At 42.5% G+C, this 22,876-nt stretch overlaps 5 protein-coding genes across 5 annotated transcripts; 2 read left to right on the top strand and 3 right to left on the bottom strand.

Annotated features, from left to right (window-relative positions):
- Positions 1–929: 929 nt before the first annotated feature.
- PAAG_08698 (hypothetical protein) lies at positions 930–6,100 on the top strand (the record flags this gene model as incomplete). The annotated part of the gene is made up of 21 exons (XM_015846594.1): positions 930–1,033; positions 1,100–1,142; positions 1,229–1,762; positions 1,822–2,175; positions 2,227–2,361; positions 2,415–2,481; positions 2,567–2,698; positions 2,748–3,097; positions 3,149–3,294; positions 3,355–3,465; positions 3,532–3,841; positions 3,899–4,055; positions 4,108–4,440; positions 4,490–4,572; positions 4,626–4,760; positions 4,817–5,049; positions 5,102–5,225; positions 5,278–5,323; positions 5,379–5,529; positions 5,589–5,737; positions 5,820–6,100. 21 exons carry the CDS (start codon positions 930–932, stop codon positions 6,098–6,100), a joined length of 3,978 nt encoding a protein of 1,325 aa, XP_015701391.1.
- A 1,572-nt stretch (positions 6,101–7,672) lies between these two features.
- On the top strand, positions 7,673–9,698 carry PAAG_08700 (serine/threonine-protein kinase BUR1; the record flags this gene model as incomplete). The annotated part of the gene is made up of 8 exons (XM_015846595.1): positions 7,673–7,806; positions 7,861–7,942; positions 7,995–8,091; positions 8,151–8,305; positions 8,359–8,386; positions 8,443–8,656; positions 8,715–8,909; positions 8,978–9,698. 8 exons carry the CDS (start codon positions 7,673–7,675, stop codon positions 9,696–9,698), a joined length of 1,626 nt encoding a protein of 541 aa, XP_015701392.1.
- A 580-nt stretch (positions 9,699–10,278) lies between these two features.
- On the bottom strand, positions 10,279–12,263 carry PAAG_08701 (D-3-phosphoglycerate dehydrogenase; the record flags this gene model as incomplete). Its single annotated transcript, XM_002789336.2, has 7 exons — positions 10,279–10,316; positions 10,449–10,530; positions 10,610–10,668; positions 10,752–10,794; positions 10,875–11,464; positions 11,543–11,850; positions 11,959–12,263. 7 exons carry the CDS (start codon positions 12,261–12,263, stop codon positions 10,279–10,281), a joined length of 1,425 nt encoding a protein of 474 aa, XP_002789382.1.
- A 558-nt stretch (positions 12,264–12,821) lies between these two features.
- Positions 12,822–14,685, bottom strand: PAAG_08702 (seryl-tRNA synthetase; the record flags this gene model as incomplete). Its single annotated transcript, XM_002789337.2, has 6 exons — positions 12,822–12,998; positions 13,084–13,476; positions 13,543–14,058; positions 14,134–14,295; positions 14,360–14,430; positions 14,538–14,685. 6 exons carry the CDS (start codon positions 14,683–14,685, stop codon positions 12,822–12,824), a joined length of 1,467 nt encoding a protein of 488 aa, XP_002789383.1.
- Positions 14,686–15,775: 1,090 nt separating this feature from the next.
- On the bottom strand, positions 15,776–16,578 carry PAAG_08703 (rheb small monomeric GTPase RhbA; the record flags this gene model as incomplete). The annotated part of the gene is made up of 3 exons (XM_015846596.1): positions 15,776–16,018; positions 16,167–16,435; positions 16,524–16,578. 3 exons carry the CDS (start codon positions 16,576–16,578, stop codon positions 15,776–15,778), a joined length of 567 nt encoding a protein of 188 aa, XP_015701393.1.
- Positions 16,579–22,876: the final 6,298 nt, after the last annotated feature.

Raw genomic sequence — 22,876 nt, forward strand, 5'->3', positions numbered from 1 at the left:
TGTGAGTGAGTGAGTGAGAAACAGAGTGAGTGACAATGAGATGCGGAGGGAGAAGAGAGGAGATGGGAGATGGGAGATGGGAGAGAAGAAGTGATGAAGTTGGCGGGTTGATGGTTCGTGGTTGATATTGGCACTGATTTTTTTCTTGAAAATGTTAACGGAAGTAGTTGACTCACCAAGGAGGCTTAGCGCGGGTTTTGGTTGAGGGGTCTTGGCGCAGAGGCGTTATTTGCTCAGTCAGCAGAAGAGGAGAGAGAAACGGGCATTTCTCTTTGTCTTTTCCTTTTTGTTTGAAACGAATACACGCAATATAATTCCATTTAATATAACTATATTGGATATAACAACACGGAGTATACATGGGGCTGTAATCTATTTATAATAGTTTACATCATATTGGGTGCGGTGTATTTATCGCAATACAGGCTTCGTGTGCATACCAATACTTCATGCATCACTTCCCTCTTCCCTCACTGCTTGCACAAAGTAACCAGGTGATTGTGGAACACTTGAATACAATAATAATACTGCATCGTAAAACTGTTGCTGTTACTCGGAACTCGGTACTCCAGAGTAGTTCATTCAATCCGGACAGAAAAGAACAACCTCCATTCTCTGTCAATCCAAAACGGGCCTCAAGGGGTCGTTATCGGGAATCACATGATGATAAGCTCCCTCGCAAAAAGCAAAAAAGCCACAGGAGCTTGACATTGAGCTTGAAGTTCGGCTAACATTCAGCCAACATACACACTGCCGAACTGGCATTCTATTCTACTACTATACAATTACAAATTTACTGCTCCCGAAACCTACGTTCTTAATTTGTAATATCATCACACTATATCTACGGCACATCCCCGAAAATGTGCCTACCATAATGACGTTGCGCTACTCTTTGGCTAAATAGTTAATGCGTCTCGCGCTTTACCATGGCGAGACCGAGAATGTCGTTGAACGGAGGAGATACGGGAGGGGACCATGAGCCACCTACTGTATCTCCAACCATATATCGACGGCGCTCCATGAGAAGCAGGTAACTCCCTTATATATTGCCAGCGTTAAAGTATGGTTGCATTTGACTGGTTGTTTGTTTTATTAGGAGCGCGAGTATAATTTCGGATGTTGAAATGGCCCATGACGAGGTGAGTAGTCTCACCTGCAAGCTGTCCCGGATCTGAAAAGACTACTGTGAGAGACACGGAGAGAACCTATTTTAACGTATGGACAGATCTATGCTGGGCCTGTTTCGGAAAGCATTCCCTCCAGCGTTGCCTCCTTTGTCCCCCGCCAATCTCGACGTGACTCGCAACACAGCTTCACTTACTTCCATGAAAGCCCAGAAGCGCCAGAGTGGGCGGTTACCGATGCCGTTGAAGACGAAGATGATGAACCTAACGGCTATGAGGAGGAGTATGAGGGTGATGTAGAGGCCCTACAAAGTCCAACTCGTCGTTCAATGGATTCTCACCCGCGAGATTCTTTCGATGCGCCATTGCTTCACCGATCTAACTCGTCCAAGGCTTCTATGAGGCGGTCACAGCTTGGTCAAACAACTTGCCAGAAAATATATATCGCTACTGAAGACCTGACTGCGGTCATTGCAGGATTCAACACCAGTGTTTCCGGCTATATTACGTACATGGCTATTTGTATACTATCATGTGGGCTAGGGTATCTGCTCTTTCGGTGGCTTCCTCGATGGCGCGTGAGACTAATCGGCACACCAGTGCCATTATGTCAATGTCAATGGACTGCAGTTGAGGTAAGGTCAATTTTGGATTATGATAATTATATTAGTTTTCCGGTACTGAAACGAGGCAGGATCAATGGGGACAATTCATGATCCATGAGGTCACAAGTCAACCATATAGCCGTCCTTTATCAACAGTCTTCGGTGCCCCAAGCAAGGAAGTCGACTCTCCTGCGTTTGGTGATGAATATGACCCGGTGCTTCCATATCTACGATTCTTGGATTATCGCTATATTCGATTTTACTACCATATTACTGAGGACCAATTCCTACAGTGCACCGGCTGGAAGGATCCAACTTGGACAAACATTAAAGCTTTGCGAGCTGGATTGGCGGCGGAGGAGCGGGATTTTAGAGAACAAGTATTTGGATCAAACATTATAGAAATCAAACAGAAAAGCATTCCGCAAATCACAGTTGACGAGGTGCGTTCATCTGATATGACGATCCCTTCACCTGCTAATTTTTCTTTGTAGGCCTTCCATCCATTTTACATTTTTCAAATTGCCAGCTTGATTCTCTGGTTTTTGGATGAATATTATTATTATGCCATCTGCATTTTTCTTATCTCGGTCTTCAGTATTACTGCAACCACTATAGAGACTAGATCGGTATATTTCTCTCTATATACAATTCAAGGGTTTGATCTAACTTTACATATCAGACAATGCGTCGTCTAAGCGAAATCGCTCACTTCGAATGTGATATCCGGGTATTAAGGAGCGGGTTTTGTAAGACTTTCTTTTCCTACGACTCAATATATCTCTGTTTATATGCCTAATCTTCAACCTCAATATGACTGACCATTCTGAATAGGGAGATCAATTCGGTCTCGTGAGTTGGTTCCAGGGGATGTGTATGAGGTCTCCGACCCGTCCCTTACTCAGGTTCCATGCGATTGCCTCCTTCTATCGGGAGACTGCATCGTTAATGAGAGCATGTTGACAGGTTGGTAATCCCTGAACTCTTCTGAAAAGTATCCTCCTAACCAAACTAGGCGAATCCGTCCCCGTTGCAAAAACTCCTGCTACAAATGAAGCTCTTGCTGCACTGGACATAAGTGCGCCATCTGTTCAACCTAGTGTGGCAAAACATTCTCTTTTCTGCGGAACGAGGATAATAAGAGCTAGACGCCCACAGGACCCTCAAGGCGACGAAGCTGTCGCGCTGGCAATGGTTATACGAACTGGGTTTAATACAACTAAGGGTGCCCTTGTTCGCTCAATGCTTTTCCCGAAGCCATCTGGCTTTAAATTTTACCGAGATTCTTTCCGATATATATTAGTTATGGGAATTATTGCTACTTTTGGATTTGTCGCATCATTTATAAATTTTGTTCGATTGGGGGTATGTGATCACATCCTTGATTAGAAAGTTTTGGTCTAACTATTAGGCTAGCTTCCGTGGCATACCATTATTATTCGTGCTCTGGACCTTATCACCATTGTTGTTCCACCTGCGCTGCCTGCTACTTTATCAATCGGAACAAATTTTGCTCTTTCTAGACTCAAAAAGCAGCAAATATTTTGCATTAGCCCTCAAAGGTATGCTATTAAATTATGTCAGTAGTTCGAATAATTAATACATGCTAAAAACGTCTCTAGGGTTAATGCTGGTGGGAAGCTCAACGTTGTTTGTTTTGATAAGACCGGGACTCTAACAGAGGACGGCCTTGATGTCTTAGGGGTCCGGGTAATACGCCAACCAGACTTAAGGTAGATAAATTTCCCAGCACACGTAATTCATCTGGTGAGGCCAACTGACTTTACTTGGCCTACTAGATTCAGTGACCTACTTCCGAAACAATCAGTTATCATTCCTCGCCGGTCGTATGAAAGGGATCCTACGGCGGACTTCCGTGCGCACAAAGAGATCCTCTATACGATGGCGACGTGTCACTCTTTACGCATAGTAAATGGAGAGCTGATTGGAGACCCCTTAGATGTGAAAATGTTCCAGTTTACTGGGTGGTCGTTTGAAGAGGGGAACCATAATGCTACAGATTTCGACTCGGAACGTGATTATATTTCTCCATCCATCGCCAGACCGCCAGCTGGGTTTTCTCTCGACGATAATGAGAATGAACCAGATGTAAGTGTATATCTGGAATATTTTAATCATAGGTTGGACTAACGATCTATCTGATAGGGTAAACCTTTCGAACTTGGCGTTCTTCGGTTATTCGAATTTGTCTCTCAACTTCGCCGATCAAGTGTTATAGCTCGACGGTTTGGGGATACCGGTGCCTATATTTTCGTGAAAGGGGCACCAGAATGCATGAAGGATATATGCCTCCCCGAAAGCTGTTAGTATATTAATGCAATTAAACCCCGTTTCCATGTTAATATTGTCTGTAGTGCCTCCCGATTTCGAAGATCTGCTTAGCTTTTACACCCACCGAGGTTTCCGCGTGATTGCCTGTGCAACGAAATATATCAAGAAACTGAGTTGGATGAAAGTCCAAAAGTTGACTCGACCGGAGGCCGAGTCATATCTCGAATTTACGGGGTTCATTATCTTCGAGAACAAACTGAAACCTACCACCAAAAATGTCATTGCCGATCTAAATCAAGCACATATCCGTAGTATCATGTGTACCGGAGATAATATTTTGACGGGTGTCAGTGTTGCCCGCGAATGTGGTATTATAGATGCCTCCGGCCCATGCTTTATACCCCGTTTTGTCGCAGGTAAGTAAACTCTATGATACGTTCCGGTTTGATGCTTACTATTTTACAGGCAATTCTTTTGATCCGGGTGCCCGCCTGAGCTGGGAGAGCACGGAAGATGCTTCCTATCACCTAGACGAAAACACTCTGACGGTATGTCGATTTGTGTATCTAGTGGCAACTCATCGTCTTAACCAACTCAATAGCCACTTTCGACTCTCGATGGAAACGACCTATCAATACCTTACCGATATTACGAACGACCCAAATACTCCATAGCAGTTAGTGGTGATGTATTTCGATGGATTGTTGATTATGGATCTGTGGAAGTCCTAAATAAAGTACGTTCCCTCACTGCGAACGAAGAAAGAACCCTAGTCTGACGCATTTCAACCAGATGCTTGTTCATGGCCAAGTCTTCGCCCGCATGTCACCTGATGAGAAGCATGAGCTAGTCGAAAAACTCCAGTCTCTAGATTACTGTTGCGGGTTTTGCGGTGATGGGGCAAATGACTGTGGAGCTCTGAAGGCTGCGGATGTCGGTATTTCTCTTTCTGAGGCAGAGGCATCAGTGGCAGCCCCCTTCACTAGTCGAGTGTTTGATATATCCTGCGTTCCGAAAGTTATTAAGTAAGTTGTTCATTGCGCCGCCGATGTCAAATTCTGTACTGATGCAGCGTAGAGAAGGAAGAGCGGCGTTGGTCACGAGCTTCTGCTGCTTCAAATTTATGAGCTTATATTCCGCTATACAATTTACCTCTGTGAGCTTCCTGTATGCATCTGCATCGAATTTGGGAGACTTCCAGGTGACTTAAAACCAGACGCCATATTTGGCTTGCCATTGCTAACCGGTAATAGTTCTTATTCATTGATCTTCTCTTGATATTACCGATTGCAATATTCAGTGAGATCTACCTGCCACGGGCCCTATTGTAGAAGCCTCATTAACCTCTGTTTAGTGGGTTGGACCGGACCGAGCCCAACCCTTGGCCGCAAAGCACCGACATCGAATCTAGTTTGCCGTAAAGTGCTAGTTCCGCTTCTTGGTCAGATTGGTATTTGCATTGTAGTACAGGCCGTTGCGTTTGAAACGGTACAGCTACAGGACTGGTAAGAATTTTCATCTAGACTTCCGAATCCAGAACCTAACGACGTTTCTCTTGCTTCAGGTATATACCCCCGACACGAAACTCTAACGGCACCAACGTGGCAAACTCCCAAAACACAGCGCTTTTCGTTTTATCATGCTTCGAGTATATATTTTCCGGGCCTATACTCAGCGTGGGGCTCCCCTTTAGGCAGCCGATGACTTCGAATGGTTCGTCAATATTCCTGTCCTTGATTGTGTTTCGGTTTGACTATAACGAATGAAATTTACCAGAAGCTGATCAATTGTGCAGTTCCTTTTGTTGTTACCATCATCGTAACGTTTCTTTTCTCTGCGTATATGCTTTTCGAACCAGCCAAATGGCTGTTCAATTTCATGCAGCTCACGGAGATGTCTACTTGGTTCAAAGTTTGGATCCTGGCCATTGCGCTTGTTGGATTTGCTATCGCATGGGTCGGGGAACGGCAACTTTTCCCTAGGCTGGCCCGTCTTGTTGGATATATTCACTGCTGGTTTCGTCCAGATCAGGCGAAGCAACGGCGACGGTATAAAGTTTTGCTTGAGGAAACATAGTGGTATCGGGATATGGTCTTGCTATATATCTATGCACTCTTTTGGCGTATTCTTGGTACTGTTTTCTTGAGGGAGACATCGTACATTTCTAGAATATAGAGCGTTATGTATACGAACTTTCCTTAGTGAAAAGGACCACCATGGATAGGCGCTTACACCGATTCCAATTTATATGACCGAATACCTTTCCTGAGGCAAGGCCTTAAAGTAATGTATTTTAATTGCCGTGCAAGCGTGTTATACTGAATACAAATGAGGCCATGTCATGGGGAATAGAGCAATATGATACAGATACTTATAACTCCAAATACATGCTACCTATAGCATCCGGTAAAATGGAATTCTCAACTCCTTTCTTTCCGTTTGAAGTGTATAGCTCGATATATCGCACTGCAGTATCTCCCCTGAAAAACACATTTCTTGCGTTTGGTTCTAAAGAGCTAAACACCGCGGGACTCCATCCGACTAGGGCTCCAGGTTGTTGTCAATTCCCCCTTCCTGTTGCTCCACGGTATATCGTAATCGAAACGTCTATTCAATGCTCCCAAGGATGCTTCCAACCAAGCAGCGCAGGACCGTCTTTCTTAGCGCGATACATCAACTATAACATCCCAGATGAGACAGGTCAGAAAATGACAACCATGTATTTGGGGATCCGCATTTGGATTTGGTACATTCAACGTACGAAGAACCACATGCTAGCCCCAAGAGAAGTTGCGGCAAACCGGTAGAGCGGCCGAACTGGTGGGAGCTTAATGGGGTGATTGGAAGGCATGGCTGGAGGAATCCAATAGCTTTCTTCCCGGATATACGAGTCAGTGAGATGTGAAAGCAGCATCAATTCCAAGGAAGCATACCTTCAAAGGACTATGAGGGACACGGTTGGAACAAGCAATTGGCTGATTATCCTTCTATTCTCTACTGCCGCGGATTGAACGAGTCCAAAGACGATGTGATTAATGTAATTGATTGAGATCACATGATAGTTAACTATTCAACTTTCTTCCACTTCGGGTCTAGCGTATTTTGCTCTCACTTCCTCTGTCACATTCGTCGCGTTTTGCGCCGCAGTTTGATTCACTTCTCAACGCTACTGTTGCTGTTCAACAATCTCGGTGTGGCAATCAGAGACTTCTTTTATACTGTATATCACCAGAACATTGTTTATGGACCTTCTGAGCTGGCAGAAATTAAAGGATAAATACTTTTGATATCAGACAACCCAACCCTATATACACTCCGGAGTTGAATCGAGCCCAATACCCGCTCCCCTATATCGATACCAGAGAACTTTTATAACAACTTCGGAAGCTTCGAGCTGCGCTTTGCGGAACCCTGAAATACCTGCCTTTCGTTGTTGAAACCCATCTGCATCCTGGATGCCCCCCAATCGTCGAGATCCAATGTCCGCTCATACTACACCTGACCACCCCATAGACGATCTGAAGCCATAGAGGGGCCCCTGTTGTTCTGTTGCCGCTGTCTAGGAGAGCTCAAATGAGAGTTGCTCCTACCGGGAGAGTTAAATAAAATACAAACTCCAAGTCCTTCATAGGACTTTGTTATGACAATATGGTCATTCCCAACTCCTCACCTCAATCTAGAGTTCCTCTGGAACGCGACAACTGCGGGAATCCTCGTTTTCACGGTTGTTTGAGTATTCGGGAGTTTGATTTTCTGGGGAAACTGGGAGAAGGCACATTCGGGTATGTCAGATATGACGGATCTTTTGACGAAGGGAATCTAATATGCGCATTCAGAGAGGTGTACAAAGCACGCTCCAAAAAATCCGGCGCCATAGTTGCCCTGAAAAAGATATTAATGCATAATGAGAAGGATGGGGTAAGTTAATTGCACTGGAGACTGGGGTCTTCTTCTAACGCACCTTCGCTAGTTTCCCATAACAGCGTTGCGAGAAATCAAACTTCTGAAGATGCTGTCTCATCCTAATATTCTTCGGCTTCAGGAAATGGCTGTCGAACGCCCTCGAGGTTGGTTTTCGTTTTCGTCTCCTGTTCTTTCGCCAGAGCCATGCTCACAATTTGAAAAGGGGAGGGAAGGAAAAAGCCTAGCATGTACATGGTCACTCCATATATGGAACACGACCTTTCCGGCCTGTTAGAAAACCCCAGCGTCCACTTCACCGAGCCCCAGATCAAGTGCTATATGCTACAGCTCCTTGAAGGTTTACGGTATTTACATGAAGTACATTTACTCTGTGATCATGCCTTGTATTCCTTAAGTAACTGATTGTTTAGAATAAAATCCTGCATCGTGATATGAAAGGTTAGATTAAGGATTTCCCCGCTGGTCGATACGCCACAAGCTAACAGTGCAAATAGCGGCGAATCTCCTTATCAACAATAAAGGGATCCTCCAAATTGCAGACTTCGGCCTTGCTAGGCCATACGATGAACCTCCTCCACAGCCAGGCAAAGGAGGCGGAGAAGCTATGAGAGATTACACAACGTTAGTTGTAACTCGATGGTATAGACCACCGGAACTTCTACTTCAGCTTCGGAAGTATACTACGGCAATTGATATGTGGGGTGTTGGGTAAGGGTCCTTTTATTTAACGGAGACAGTTCTTCACGGATGCTAATTTCTCACCCAGCTGTGTTTTTGGTGAAATGTTTAAGGGGAAGCCAATCCTTGCAGGTAGCAGTGACATAAATCAGGCTCATCTCATCTTTAGTCTTGTCGGTTCCCCAACGGAAGAAAATATGCCGGGTTGGAGTTCATTACCTGGTTGTGATGGTGTGAAATCCTTCGGCAACAAACACGGCACTCTTGCCACTGTTTTCAAAGAGTTCGTTTCGAAAATTTATATTTCCCTCAATAAAATTCGGATGCTAGTGATTCTAATATGTCCCACAGACAAGGACCGGGAGTTATCTCTCTTCTAAACGAGCTTCTTAAACTAGATTGGCGAAAAAGGATCAATGCAATCGACGCTCTTCAGCATCCCTTCTTTCGCAATCCTCCATTACCAGCCCGTCCTGGCGAAATACCCGTGTTTGAAGACTCTCACGAGTTAGACAGGCGGAAATTTCGTGGGCAAAAAGCTGCATTACCTCCTGCACCCGCTGGAGGGTCAGTTGGGATGGGACCCAATGGTGAATGGTCCTCGGGATCAGGACCTAGACAGGCCTCCGATCAAAAATCTAGTCGAATACCCGGCGCAGCCCGTGGCCCTCCTGCAAATGGGGTTTCTGGGGCTAGTCGGCGACCCTTTGACAGTCGCGTCAATGACGTCGCACAGGGCCACAAAAGACAGGTGTCAGATGAACCTCGTGGACACCTCCAAGCTTGGCAAAGGGATTCAACGCTACCTCCCAAACCACCTGTGGCTTCACATCAACCATGGGCCGGCGGGCAAGGGTGGCGCGGAGACAGTCGTCCCGAATCCAGACGAGACGGCCATCTACCTCGCAGGGAAGGTGGCTTGGACTCGTATGTTCCAGATTACAATGGGCATTCTGACCGCGGCAGGGGCCGCGATGATGGACGAAGAGATACTGTGGAAATGCGAGATTATGTTCGGGATCGTTCGAGGAGGCGAAGTCGTAGTCAGGAATTTCGCGATAGGACCCGGTAAGGGAGACCAATCCTTACTGTGACCACCGGCAATGATCTCTATGGTCATCAATGGGCGGCACAACAATGACGATTCGTCAGCACTCTTGTTCTCTCCATTGTCCCTTTAAGTTCTCGAGTTCCTGTTCTCGAGTCTCGGTGGAAACACACTGCAATGGCATGGACGTCGTTTTTAAGAGAGCTCTGCGTTTCCATTGGTACCGATTTACATCACTTATGTTTTCATTGGAGTTTGGGCTTGTAAAATGAGGAGAAAGGGTATATCAATAAATTTGCAAAATAACATATCGTTCTCCCATTCATTATGTGTACTAATTACCAAGTGAACAATTCAATGGCATTACTGAAAGATAAAAGAGGTAGATAAAGACATTTAAGGAACGACTCATCCAAGTTGCTTTTCATGCTCTGCTACATGTATATGAACATTTGCGCTGGCCCCAAGTTTTCTAAATCCCCGTTTCCAACGCGAAAAACATGAACATTGGCTGTTGAGAGACGTACAGAAGTTTAAAAAATTATAATATTTAGATATATCCAGATGTATGTGGCACGTTTGCCGTCCGGGTAATTCACATCCCCTAGTAAACTTTGTTAAGTATACAAGTATGTGTACGTGCTAAATCGAAATTTTTTAGTTAATATAAGATTCGTGTCATGATTCGAGCTACGCATTTATAATAATTGTCAGTCTAGTCTCGTCCTTCATAATATCAACACCAAGGAGAGAGGGGGATTTTTTGAGTCATACATGGCAAACTCTCGAGCTTTTCGTACAGATCCTTAATATCACTGGTACTAACGTCGCTGATATCTGCCATCAGATATGCAACCTATCCCGTTCTGTTAGCCCCGAGTTCCAAATGCATCAATTGCCACAACGTCTAGTTGTAGAGGAATATGTTTGCTTACATCGCCGCGACTATCTGTCATCTGTTTATCAACATTGTGATCGCCAAGGATTTCGTTCACTACAGTGATTGTTAGCAAAGAGAGAGCCGGAAGGAGAGGTCTTCAGATGGGGCTACGAGGGAAGAGGGAAGCTTTGATTTACCCTTCCGGAGCACGCCAGGAATATTCTGATGGATGAAGATGACCTAATTCGCACATATAAGTTAGTTATCTGATAACAGATTTCAAAAGTAAAAATGGAAAAATAGGAGGAGCATTGACTCACTCGTCCGTGATTGGGCTCTTCAATCGTCAACGACCGCAGATTCACCTCAGGCATATTGACAGCCCCTACAGTCACACCTTCATTTACATAGCGCACGAGCGCCTCAGCAACCTCAATGCCAATCGCGCTCTGTGCTTCCTCAGTGCTCCCGCCTATATGTGGCGTCAGAATCAAGTTCCTCAAGCTCCTCAAGTCCATGCTCCATTGATTGAGATCATTGTTGAAATAGTCGCCGTTACCCGCTGGTTCGTTGGGATAGACATCAAGAGCAGCTCCAGCAATTACTCCAGTTCGCATTTTATGGATCAAGGCAGGGATGTCAACGACGGTTCCGCGGCTGGCGTTAATAAGATAGCTTCCTCGCTTCATCTGGCTCAGCTGTTCCGGACCGATCATATTCTTGGTCTCAGGGAGTTCTGGGACGTGTAAGCTGACAAAGTCGGCCTCTTTGAGAAGGTCATCCAAGGTGGGAACTTGACGCGCCGTTCCCATCGCCATCAGATTGATAACGTCGTAGTAGATCACATTCATACCCATTGCGTCTGCTAGTACGGACAACTGGGATCCAATGTGGCCGTAGCCCACGATTCCTAAACATGGAATAATGTATATATATAAGCTGTTGCCTTTTACCTACGACAGGGCACGTCATTCTCCTGTCAACTCACCAAGTGTCTTCCCCCGCACCTCCCAGCATTTACTGCTCACTTTATTCCACATCCCATTGTGCATTTCGCTTGACCTATCGCATAGTTGACGAGCCAGCGCAATGATCTCACTGATGACCAACTCCGCAACACTGCGTGAGTTGCTGAAGGGTGAATTGAAAACAGCTATGCCATGGGTAGCAGCATATTGGAGATCAACTTGGTTGGTTCCGATACAGAAGCAGCCGATGACAATGAGATTGCGAGCCTCTTTGAGCACCCGTGCAGTCAGCTTGGTCTTTGATCGTATGCCAATGACATGTACCTCCCTTTTAGAAGAGGTTTGGATTAGCCCTTGTTTGTTTTCCTTTCTTTCTTTCTTTCTTTTCTCTTTTATCTCTGGAGGTAGAAGAAGAAGGGAGTGACAGTAAACAAACCGAATCTTCTCAATCAGTTCATCCTCTGGTAACGAAGACTTTAGAAACTCAACCTGATAGCCCTGTTTTGACAGAATATCTCTTCCCGTCTGATTTACGTTTTCCAGCAGTAATATTTTAATGTCACCTGATGCGAACGGCTTTAGTGGTTTAAGGGCTGCTGCATTTGCCGCTTGCGCCATGCCGTGACTCGATGGCGGGGAGTGGAAAATTGCGGTGGGGGAGGTAGAAAAGCTCAAACTGCGAGAAACATATCGAGCGAACCTTTCCTGGTTGTTTCTGATATCTCTTGCGGCGGACGCCATAGTCAATAGAATTGGAATGGGAGATATTCTTACAATTAGTTCACCTTTCAACCTGGAAGAAATGAGAAGCGATTCAGAATAAAAGTGTTCGTTAGTTTTAACGTTAGTTATTCATATTAAGGTTCAGAGGCGAGGATGGTAAATAGTTAAAAAATAACTATGCGCCCACCAAGATAAATAAGAGTTGCCAGTCTGACTCGCCGCTTGGAACTTGGAGATATTTTATTTCTAATGTGATGACTAGTTCCAAGTAAATAAATTGCCAATGTCTAATGGTATTTGCTTATTATAGATGGAGATGAACAAAGGCTCATCTGCTGAGGTTAAAGATTGTATATTTTAAGTCATTTTTATTTGACACAACACTTTTTTATGTTCATTCATTCCAAGCCATTGCTTTCCAGTACTTCAGTGGTATCTATCTATCTCGTTTAGACGTAGCGGAAACATGAAATGAGATTCTATATAAAATGCTGAAACTGAAGTCAGTTGCTCCGTCCTACGAACAGAGAGTACGATGCAATATCTGCCCAGTACACATAGTCCCCGCCCTTTCCCTTATACCTTCAAGTTCTGCATCTCCTGGATGACACAACCATTCTTCGGCTCAGGATTCTGTTTGTTTTTCGACTTGGACTTATCCGCGCTGGATTTCTCAACCAGATCCTTAGTATACAGAATTTCTGTGGGCTGACCCGGGATATACTTCCGCAGGACTTCGGGAACAATGATACCCTATACAAAAGGAGAAAAATGGGATCTAAGTTAGTGGCTATGTTTTTGAGATAGGTAGTAATGGAGCAGCCCTCTGCAAACTCACCGTTTCCGTTTGATAGTTTTCCAAGAGACAGCACAACGTGCGCTCTGTGGCACACAGGGTAGCGTTTAATGCGTGAACGTAAGTCTTCTTATTCTCGTCGCTGCAGTCCTTCTCATCGGCGGAATCCTTCTTTGCTCGATATCGTATCTCCAATGCTCGGGATTGGTAGTCAGTGCAGTTCGAGCACGAGACTAACTCCTTGTATGTGCCCTGGGAGGGAAACCATGCTTCCAAGTCATTCTTCCTTGACGCGGCATTATTCAGCGCACCAGAAACAATATCAACAACTCGATATGGTAGACCGAGAGATTGGTAAAATTCCTCTGAATTCTTCATCATATCTTTGAAGGCATCCCAAGAATCCTCAGGTTTGGTTATCACAAATTGTTCTATCTATATACACGGTAGTGTCAGCCTAACATCCCAGGAAGTCTTCATGCAAAAGTTGTCGAAACTCACCTTTTCAAATTGATGCACACGGAAAATCCCCATTACCTCTTTGCCGTGAGAGCCGGCCTCCTTTCTGTAGCAAGTGCTATAACCAGCATATTTGATTGGAAGATCGGTATCATGAAGCCACTCTCCGCTATGTAAAGCAGACAGAGGCTGTTCAGAAGTTGCAATCAGATATCTCTCCGATGCCTTGTCTTCATTCTCCGTGACCTTGTATAGCTCCTCATCGAACTGCTCAAGCTGAGCTGTCTTTGCCATAAACTGCTTCAGCATAAAGTAAGGCGGCTGGTTGAGGGTGTACTTCTTCTTGAACAGAAACTCCAGCCCGTAATTTACCAGCGCAAGATTCAAGAGAAGGCCATAGTTGATGAGACAATACCCTCGATGCCCAAAAATCTTGGTGCCGCGTTTTTGGTCAAGGCCATCCAGGCGATGAAGGATGTCGTCGTGTGAAAGGCAGAAGGCCGGCTTCTCTTCTTTGAACCCTTCTGGCGCCCATGACGAGAGAATTGCGTTGTCGTCCTAATCGAAAAATCCATTGCTTGTTAGTGTATTAGTTTCAGACAGCAAGAGAAAAAAAAACATAGGACTATCAACCTCGTTCTGGCTGGTAGGAACATCTTCGTGGACATAATTTCCGATAGTCCTGAGCTTTTGGTCTCTTAACAATTCTTTCTCCGTAGCCAATGCATCAGCGTCCTTCTTCTGTTTCTCGAGCTCCACCTTTTCCGCAATCAGATCAGATGCATCTTCTTTGTTCTGGACAAAACACGATAATTGTTAGTACCGGTACGGTATCTCTGGGTGGAAGAAGAGAGCCAACCTTCTTCTTTTTCCCAATCTCCTTTTGGACCTTATTGATCTTTTCGCCTATCTGAGTAACCTCATAGCGCGCTATTATAAGGAAGCAAAACGTAAGCTGCAAGTTCAATGCAGAAATATATAATAAATAATAAAGGCGTAAAGTAGATTAAAGTGGTAGAGAGTTAATTCAGCCTTACTTTCACGAGCAATTTTGAACAGGGCAACAACCTCGTCTACAGCCTCCACCGAGGCACCACGACGTCGCTGATTCTCCCTTAACCGCTCCTGGCTCTCTGCGATCTTCTCAGGGGTAGGTCCATGGACAAAGTCCGCGATGTCAAGCATGGCGACTAAGTTTTGGAAACCGGATGTTCTTAGTCGCTATTGTAACCGAGTAACGTTCAAGGAAGTTTTCCACGACTGGGTCTGGAGTCCACTGGATGGTTCCCTGAGGAAAGAGATCTTACGAACTGGTGGTAGCGGACGCGGGGGCAGGATTGCCAGGGGCTGTAGGGATTTGATATGGATCAATGGTATGTTGGCTATAATAAAGGGAATTTTGGTAGCATGTTTGTCGCCAAAAAAAAAAAAAAATAGAGGGGCAAAGAAAGTGGGGCGTGTATAGTTTTATATAAAATTAGGCGCCTGGCCCGTGCACAGAGTTGGAGTTGATCTACCAACAGTTGCACATTTCTCTGCAATGTGCCCAGATATCTATGCTAGAAGGGGGGAGATAAAAAAGAAGGATAGAGAGAGAGAGAGAGAGAGAGCAGAAGCTATAACGTGTGGAGAATGGTTAAGGCTTTGCTTTCTAACAAATGTGTCTGTGAATGCCCATTACAAATGCACTGATTGACTAGAAGCTGGAAATGCAATTTGTTTTAAATTCGAAAATAATTCATTTGGTGCGCCTCAATAGGAACAGTCGTCCATGCTGCCGTACTCGCAATAAATAAATAAAAATAAATTAAAAAAATGAAATAGAAAAAAGAAAAGACGAATATTATAGGGAAGACCAGGCATAAAATACACCGACATGAAAGCTTCGGTTCGTCGATTTCTCGAATTATAACCATAAGAATAACAGCAAAAATTCCGATCCCTGAAACATGTAATCTTGAGCGAGTAATACGGTGGAGGCCGACTCCAAAAAACACTAAAATCCCCAAAAAAGCAAAGAAGAATAAGAAAAAGAAACGATGGAAGTCATGGGAATACGTTCCAGAATGTCACACATTCCAGGGACCCTGGAATCCTGAGAGCCTCTCTCACTTGGACAAACCCGTCATCCTAGCCATTGTAACCTGTGTTGGCTATACAAACAAATGAAACTGTAAAGGAAACTGAAAAAGAAAATGAAAAGGGTCAAAAAAAAAATATTAACAAGAAAAGCAACTTTAAAAAGGCATTATCTCATGACTGGTCTCTAATGTTGTTACATAATGGTGCATTTACTGTTCCCCCGGTCAGGTTCGGTCGGGTTCTGCGACTTCTCGACTTCAGCAATCATCAGATCAAAAGCTTTGGAGACGTTTTCATCTAGCCGGGCGCTTGCCTCGGTCCAGGCACAGTTAAATTCCTCTCCTAGTTTCTTTCCTTCTTCTTCGGTAACCTGTCGCACGTCTGGTCTGAGATCGCTTTTGTTTCCGACAATCACTAGAGGTACCCAGTCCGCTCCCTGTGGCATAATCGTTGATGAGTTAGCATTTGAATTGAACAGCCAGAACCATATATAGAGAGTATATATATTTCAAAAAAAAAAAAAAAAAAAAAAAAAAAAAAAAAAAAAGAAAAAGAGAGAGAGAGAGAGATTTTGCAACAATTACCAGATGGTTAAGGATTTTGTCCCGAATTACTTTAACCATGTCGAAGGAAGGGCGCGACGCGACTGAGTAAACAATGATATAGCCATGAATGCCAATAAAATGCTTCGAATTCAGGATGCTGTATTCGTCTTGGCCAGCAGTGTCCACGATCTCCGTAGCGAAATCCTGGCCCTTGTATTTGATGGTGCTGCTGAATGTATTCTCGATCGTGGGGTAATAGCTCTCGACGAACACGCCATCGACGAACCGGACAGTAAGGGAGGATTTTCCTGTTAACACACCGGGCCACAAAAGTTAACACATGCAAGAAAACAAATGTGTTTTTGAACCAAGCTGGCAATTTATCTGTGTACATACCCACTGATCTGCTGCCGACAATGGCAATCTTCCGTTGCTTCGGGGGTGGTGGCATGTTCGTCGCGATCTGCCAGAATGGATTTGTTTTTGGTTCGGGTATTTATAGCAGCGTTTACAACCAAAAGGAGAGCGACTGGGGAAAGATTGGTGGGATAGGATAGAAGAGGGAGGGGTGAAGAATCAGAAATCCTGAAATGGTTGACCCAATGGAGGATGAATTGGTTGTTGAGTTAACCGCGCAGAAACAGGATATGATGACCTTCAGCTGCACAAAGATTGGGCGTTGAACTGGTTACAAGAACGTACAGTGCAGACACTAACGGCAAAGGAATAATATTTAACCATGGATTGAAACCTGGAGTGTAAAATGATAGAGGAAAGAGAGTGTGTAAGTGTATGTGTGTGTGTATGTGAGTGCGTGAGAGATATATAGAGAGCAAGAGTGTGACGAAGCTTTCCAAAGTGTGAGCTTTTTACTTTTAATTGCGGAGAATGATTAACTATACGAGAAGTGCAGGTACCTAGGATGTATCAACACTATGGGTGTACACAGGAGGTACCTATTGCTTGGTACCTGGGTTCTAGGAGCATAGTACGTGCATGTACGTAAATGTAATAATAAGTACATACCTTACAATATGCACAGAGTATGCACAGTAAGTACCTCTCCTTGCCTCCGGAGTTGCCACAGAACTCTCCCGTTGTTCCCTGCCAGAGGAAGACATCGAGATGACATCCGATCTTGTGGCCCCCCCCCCACCTGGGAATTTTGACTCCCTTCTCAAAGGAGGAAATAATTCCATGAATTCTAGCAGGCTTGCCATTCTATTATACAGCCTTTTTCAACTTAGATTTCTGACTTAGCTTGATTTTTTAATCTTCAAAGCAGTAGCTTTAACATAATCCACCACCGAACGGCGGATTCTCTTCGAATACCATCAAATATTTCAACTCAACAATCTTCAGGGTATCATTTCTTCACATTTTTTTGGTTAAAAATGCTTTTATCTCAAATTCTGACATACAATTGGACATTGCTGCATATAAATCAAAAAAAATATTATTATTATTATTATTATTATTATTATTATTCTCCTTCATTTGAGATGTTTGTAGTTGATAACTATGATACTTATCTAGATAAACTAACTGGAATTTGACTATCTTGTAAATCTGAAATAAAACTATATTCATTTACTTCAGAGTCAACTAAAAATTGTAAAGAAAGAGCATATTCATTGAATGCTATCTTGATATATACAACAAAAAGCTTTTCTCTTACTAACTTGCTCAAATTCAATGATTTCAATATAACTCTTGTCAAGGATAGATTGCTTGATTGATTATGAGGCGATCGCTAGCTACGCGGAAGTTATATACAGTGTGGATTACATAAGAAGGTGGATAGGCCTGACACCCCCACTCATCAATGTAACTGTATGTGAGATTACATACAAAAAATAGCCTGTAGCTAGGTATCAGTGCATAATTTGACTGGAAAACCCATATTGTTGAAAAATCAGTCATTTTCTTCATATAATCATTTCCATCTGCTTATCATGTCTTCTAATATCTGCTGTCATAGGGTGTATCTAGTCACTTCAAGCAGCTTGATCAGTCTGTCTGCTGCATTTTCAGCAGATGAGATGTAATCAATTGAGATCTTATTCTTGCAGACAAGATTCTGAAGAGTATGGAAGTGAATCTCTATATACTTAGAACAGTGTGGAATAGCCTCACTTTTGATCAGTTCAATCACTGATTTATTATCTGCTCAAATCATATATACCAGCTTATTGACTGATGATTTGATTAGATCATCATTATTATCAAGATTATTGAGCTGAGATAGCATGAAGCTGGCATCCTCCAGCAATTCCCAGAGGCAGACAAGCTCATAGACAGTCTTTAAGAATGTGATATATTCAGTCTCAGTAGATGATTTCAAAATGTTTGTCTGCTTGCTGCTTTGCCAAGCAACAGGACCCTCTGCCATATAAATGATATATCTGATGATGGAGTGAGAACTCAGATCATGATTCACTCAATCAGCATCAGTGAATACCACAGGTTCTATATTCATATCTTTTCAGTAGGACACATCTATGTTGGGTGTGTCTTGTAGATATCTAAGAATTTGCTTGAATGCTGCTCAATTCTTTGAGATAGAGTAGGAGCTGAATCTCTCTAGGAAGTCAGCAGCAAAGCTTATATCAGAGTGTGTGTTAACAGCAAGATATTGCAGAGAGTCAACCTCTGATTGATAGAAATATAATGTAAATTCCACTGTATAAGTAATTGATTCTTCATTATCACTCATGAAATCAACATTCTCCTCCATAAAGGAAGATGTTGGGTGGCAGTCATTCATTGAGAATTTCTCAAGCAGGTTCTTTATGAACAGTAGCTGAGACAGTGATAATGATTCAGCATTCTGATCAATTTTCATACTCAAATATCAGTTCAAATCACTCACATTCTTGATCTCATAATTAGTGGTGATCTGGGCTTTTGTCCACTCAATATCCAATATATTCAGACCATATAGGTGAACATCATCCATGTAGATGATTATATAGACCTTGCAGATGTCATTTATGAAAAAACTGATGTCATGAGAACTGATGTGAAAGCCTGTTTTCAATAGTATTTTTCACAGCTTCTCATATCATAATAGTGCTGCTTGCTTCAGATCATATAGTCTCTGCATCAATTTGCATACCAGATTGCCACATCCCTCACAGAACCCAGTGAGTTGATGCATATATATACATTCATTGATGAGAAGCCAGGCATTTAAGAATGCTGTAATCATGTTGATCTGCAGAACATGTTATTCTCAGAATACTGAGATTGTCATAAGTGCTTGAGAGATGAAAGCTGATACAACTGATGTGAATGTCTTTGAATAGTTGACATTCTTTTCTTGATAATTGCTGCAGACTACTCAGCAGATCTTATATTAATCAATTCTATCTGCATTATTAATCTTTTTGTCAAACACTCATTGATCATGTAGAATCATCATATCTGAGATTCTTTCAACTAGCTGCTATGCATCAATCTGCTTGAGACAGTTAATCTTCTTAACACAGTCATGAAAGTAATATTTCCAATCTGCAGATGCTTGAGTCTGAGTGAGATTCTTCAGAACTGACAAGTCAGTGATCTCAGAATCTGTAGAGATGTCAGTCAAATTGTCAGTGAAATCTCTCACTGAGGTCTTCTTCACTGAAGTAATATTCTCAGTGAGCATTGAAGAATTCTTCATCTCTAAAGTGGACTCTGAGAGAGCAGTAGTGTTCTGCATCAAAAATGTTGAAATTCACACAGTAATTTCATAGTCTATCCATCAATTATTTGTAAAGTGTAGAAATACTGAGGGGACAAGTAGAGACTTCTCATTCACCATGAAATCATCTGTTGATAAATCATGTTGAGTGGAGAGGATTGCAATCACAGTCATGTGAGCAGTGGAAAACAGATTCTTGACATCTTGCTCAGACAGAGTCAAAGAATTCATCAAATGAAGATCTTCTTGAAATATTATGTCTTTTGATATGTAAAGATGACTATTAGAAGAATCAACTAATCTATAATTAGTAAAACCATCATAGTCTGTAAATATAAGCTTCTGTGATTGTGAGGCCATCTTCATATTCAGCTTGAGCACTATTTTTAAATAAGCCTTGCACCCTCATCAGTGAATTTTATATGTGAAGGACAGGGCCCTGAGTCAAGCTTCATATGAGGTAATTGACTTTGGATCCAGATCCTCTACATCATTATAGAGCTTGACTGATGTTGACATAAGATTAAGCATTTCAGTCACTGTAATTACTGCCTCATCTCACATCTGAGAAGAGGCAGATGAATCTATTAATAATATTCAGACTTTTTCAATAATCAGACCAATAGAATGTTCAGACACACCATCTTGCTGCAGAGTATGAGACAGGGTTGATTCTCATTTAATACTCTCACTCATCATATAGACAGCTACTGCATTTGAATTCAACTCATCACAGTCAGAGTGAATAATCACAACACTATAATTGAGCAGATTCTTCATAAATTGATTGAAGATTCATATATATTTTAGAGCCTTATTGCAGTGCTCCAATAGGAAGATTCATCACATTTGTGTGGCATCATCAGTGATCATCATCACAAGCTTCTTATCTGCATAGAATGGTATATCTTCTTCATTATCAAGCATTTCTCCACCCCTGAATAGGTCCACCCAGATCTTAAGACCTTTGCAGGTGATATGGTGCAGGGGAGCATTTTTATAACTTGCATATTTATGCTTGACTTTAATGCATGTGGTGCAGAATGAGAGCTTCTTTGAGCTGATGATAGCAATTCTGAAATGAGGCTCCTGTGATATTTTATTTAGATTCTCCTCATCAATATGACTCAATTGTCAGTGCCACTCATCAATTGATAGCTGCTTCAGCATAATGGCAGGTAAGCAGGTTGATGAGGACAAAATGAAGGTATCAGTATCTGAATCCTTCAGGTTAATCAGCTGCTCCATGTCATTGTGATTGAAAAGACTCAGTGATACAGCATTCAGATCATAATCTGTTGAAATTGCCCTGGGCTTCAGGACTGTCAAGTATGCCAGTGGTCCAAGCTTCAGATCATTCATAATACCTCTGAACATAGAAAAGGTGTTAGATAGAATGTATATATTATTAGAATTCAAAATTGTGTAGAAGATGTTGTTTTCTGTAGATGCTATTATCTCAAAGTAATTTCTGATGTTCACCTGCAGATCATGGTGAATATAGCCCTGGCACTTCAATAGGCCAGCAGATATGAGATTGGCAGATAAGCCTGACATCAAATAGATGTGGTCAAATTTGATTAATCTTTCTCTGACTAGGATGGAGGTGACTCTGATTCCTTGAATCTTCAATGTAGTTTTATTAGCCACTTGAATTGTAGGGCTGCTAATCTCTGTTATTTGGAAAAATCATGATCAATCACATACAATATGACATTCAGCCTCACTATCTCATATGGTGAGTGAGTTGATGATTGATTCAGCAGAGTATGCAGACACCTCAATGACCTGCACTAGATTTGTCATTTGAAACATCTCAGAGCTGTCATTTGCAGTTGATGAGGTCTTCTTGCTCCCACTACTCTTCTTATTGTTATATTTCTCTATTCTCACTGTGTTGGTGGTCCTTCATTCTTCAGAAGTGCTATTCAGATTAGCTGCTCAGCAGAGTCTGCCATGATGATGCTTGCATTTCAGGCAGATTAGAAGGTCAGACTTTGAATATTCATTCATTCAATAGTCTTTATGTTCCCTGGGTCAGCTCTCACAGGCTGAATTATTTTGAATGTTGCTGCTATTATTGAAACCTGCAGCTGTGTTTTCAGCCTGAGTCACATTGACTGAAGAATTAGCTGCCTGAGCAGACTTCTTGATCTATTTGGAGAGATTCAATCAAGAGCATATTTCCTTCATGATTGAATGAACATTCAACATGACAGACTTTGATTTGAACTCTTGTACCTCCTCAATTTTCTTTTGCATATAGTTTCATCATATATTGAGAAGTGCAGAATAGAACATGTGGAATACCATGTTATTTGACAGTAAGATATCAAGTATTTTCAATTTCATAGTAATATCATTGAACTTATTGAAAAATATGTGTATGTCAGTGACTTGAACATCATTCATTGATGTAAATGCCAGGACTGCTTCCTTGCAGAGCTGTGTTCTTGAGATGAAGAACTTCTCCTCAACTATATGTCAAAGAGAATAAGTGATCCTGCCCTCATCATACTTATTAAAACAGAGCCTAATGCTGGCTGCCAATGCATTCAAAATGAATGTGTAAAGTCAGTGATTTTTGATCTCTCAAAAAGAAGCTCATTTGAAATTCTCATCAGAGCTTTTGACTTGCTTGTCCTCCAATATAACTCAGCATTGAGCATCAATTAGCTTGGTCTTCATATTCACATACCAGGAGAAGTAATTCAAAAATCTGACCAGAGTGTTTGACTTGATAACATATTTAGTATCCTGTTTGAACTGGCTGATCACCTTGCTAACACAGCTATCTGAGTCATAGAGATTATATTGCATTCAGGACCTCAAGTTTGAATTTCATGCTGACATTCAACTCACTGGCAGATTTGCAGGCATTGCAGCCCTGTCATTCTGAGCATGAAGTCTCTTCAATTGAAGTTGAAACTGCAATTCTTTATGCCTCTCTTTTTGAAGTTCTAAATCAATCTTTTGATGTTCAAGATTCAATCTCCTCAGTTGCAATTCTTCAGAGTCAGTTGTTGATGATGAATTAGAAATCACTGCAGACATCTTCACC

Source organism: Paracoccidioides lutzii (assembly GCF_000150705.2).
Source record: "Paracoccidioides lutzii Pb01 unplaced genomic scaffold supercont2.43, whole genome shotgun sequence".
NCBI classification, from domain to species: Eukaryota; Fungi; Ascomycota; class Eurotiomycetes; order Onygenales; family Ajellomycetaceae; genus Paracoccidioides; species Paracoccidioides lutzii.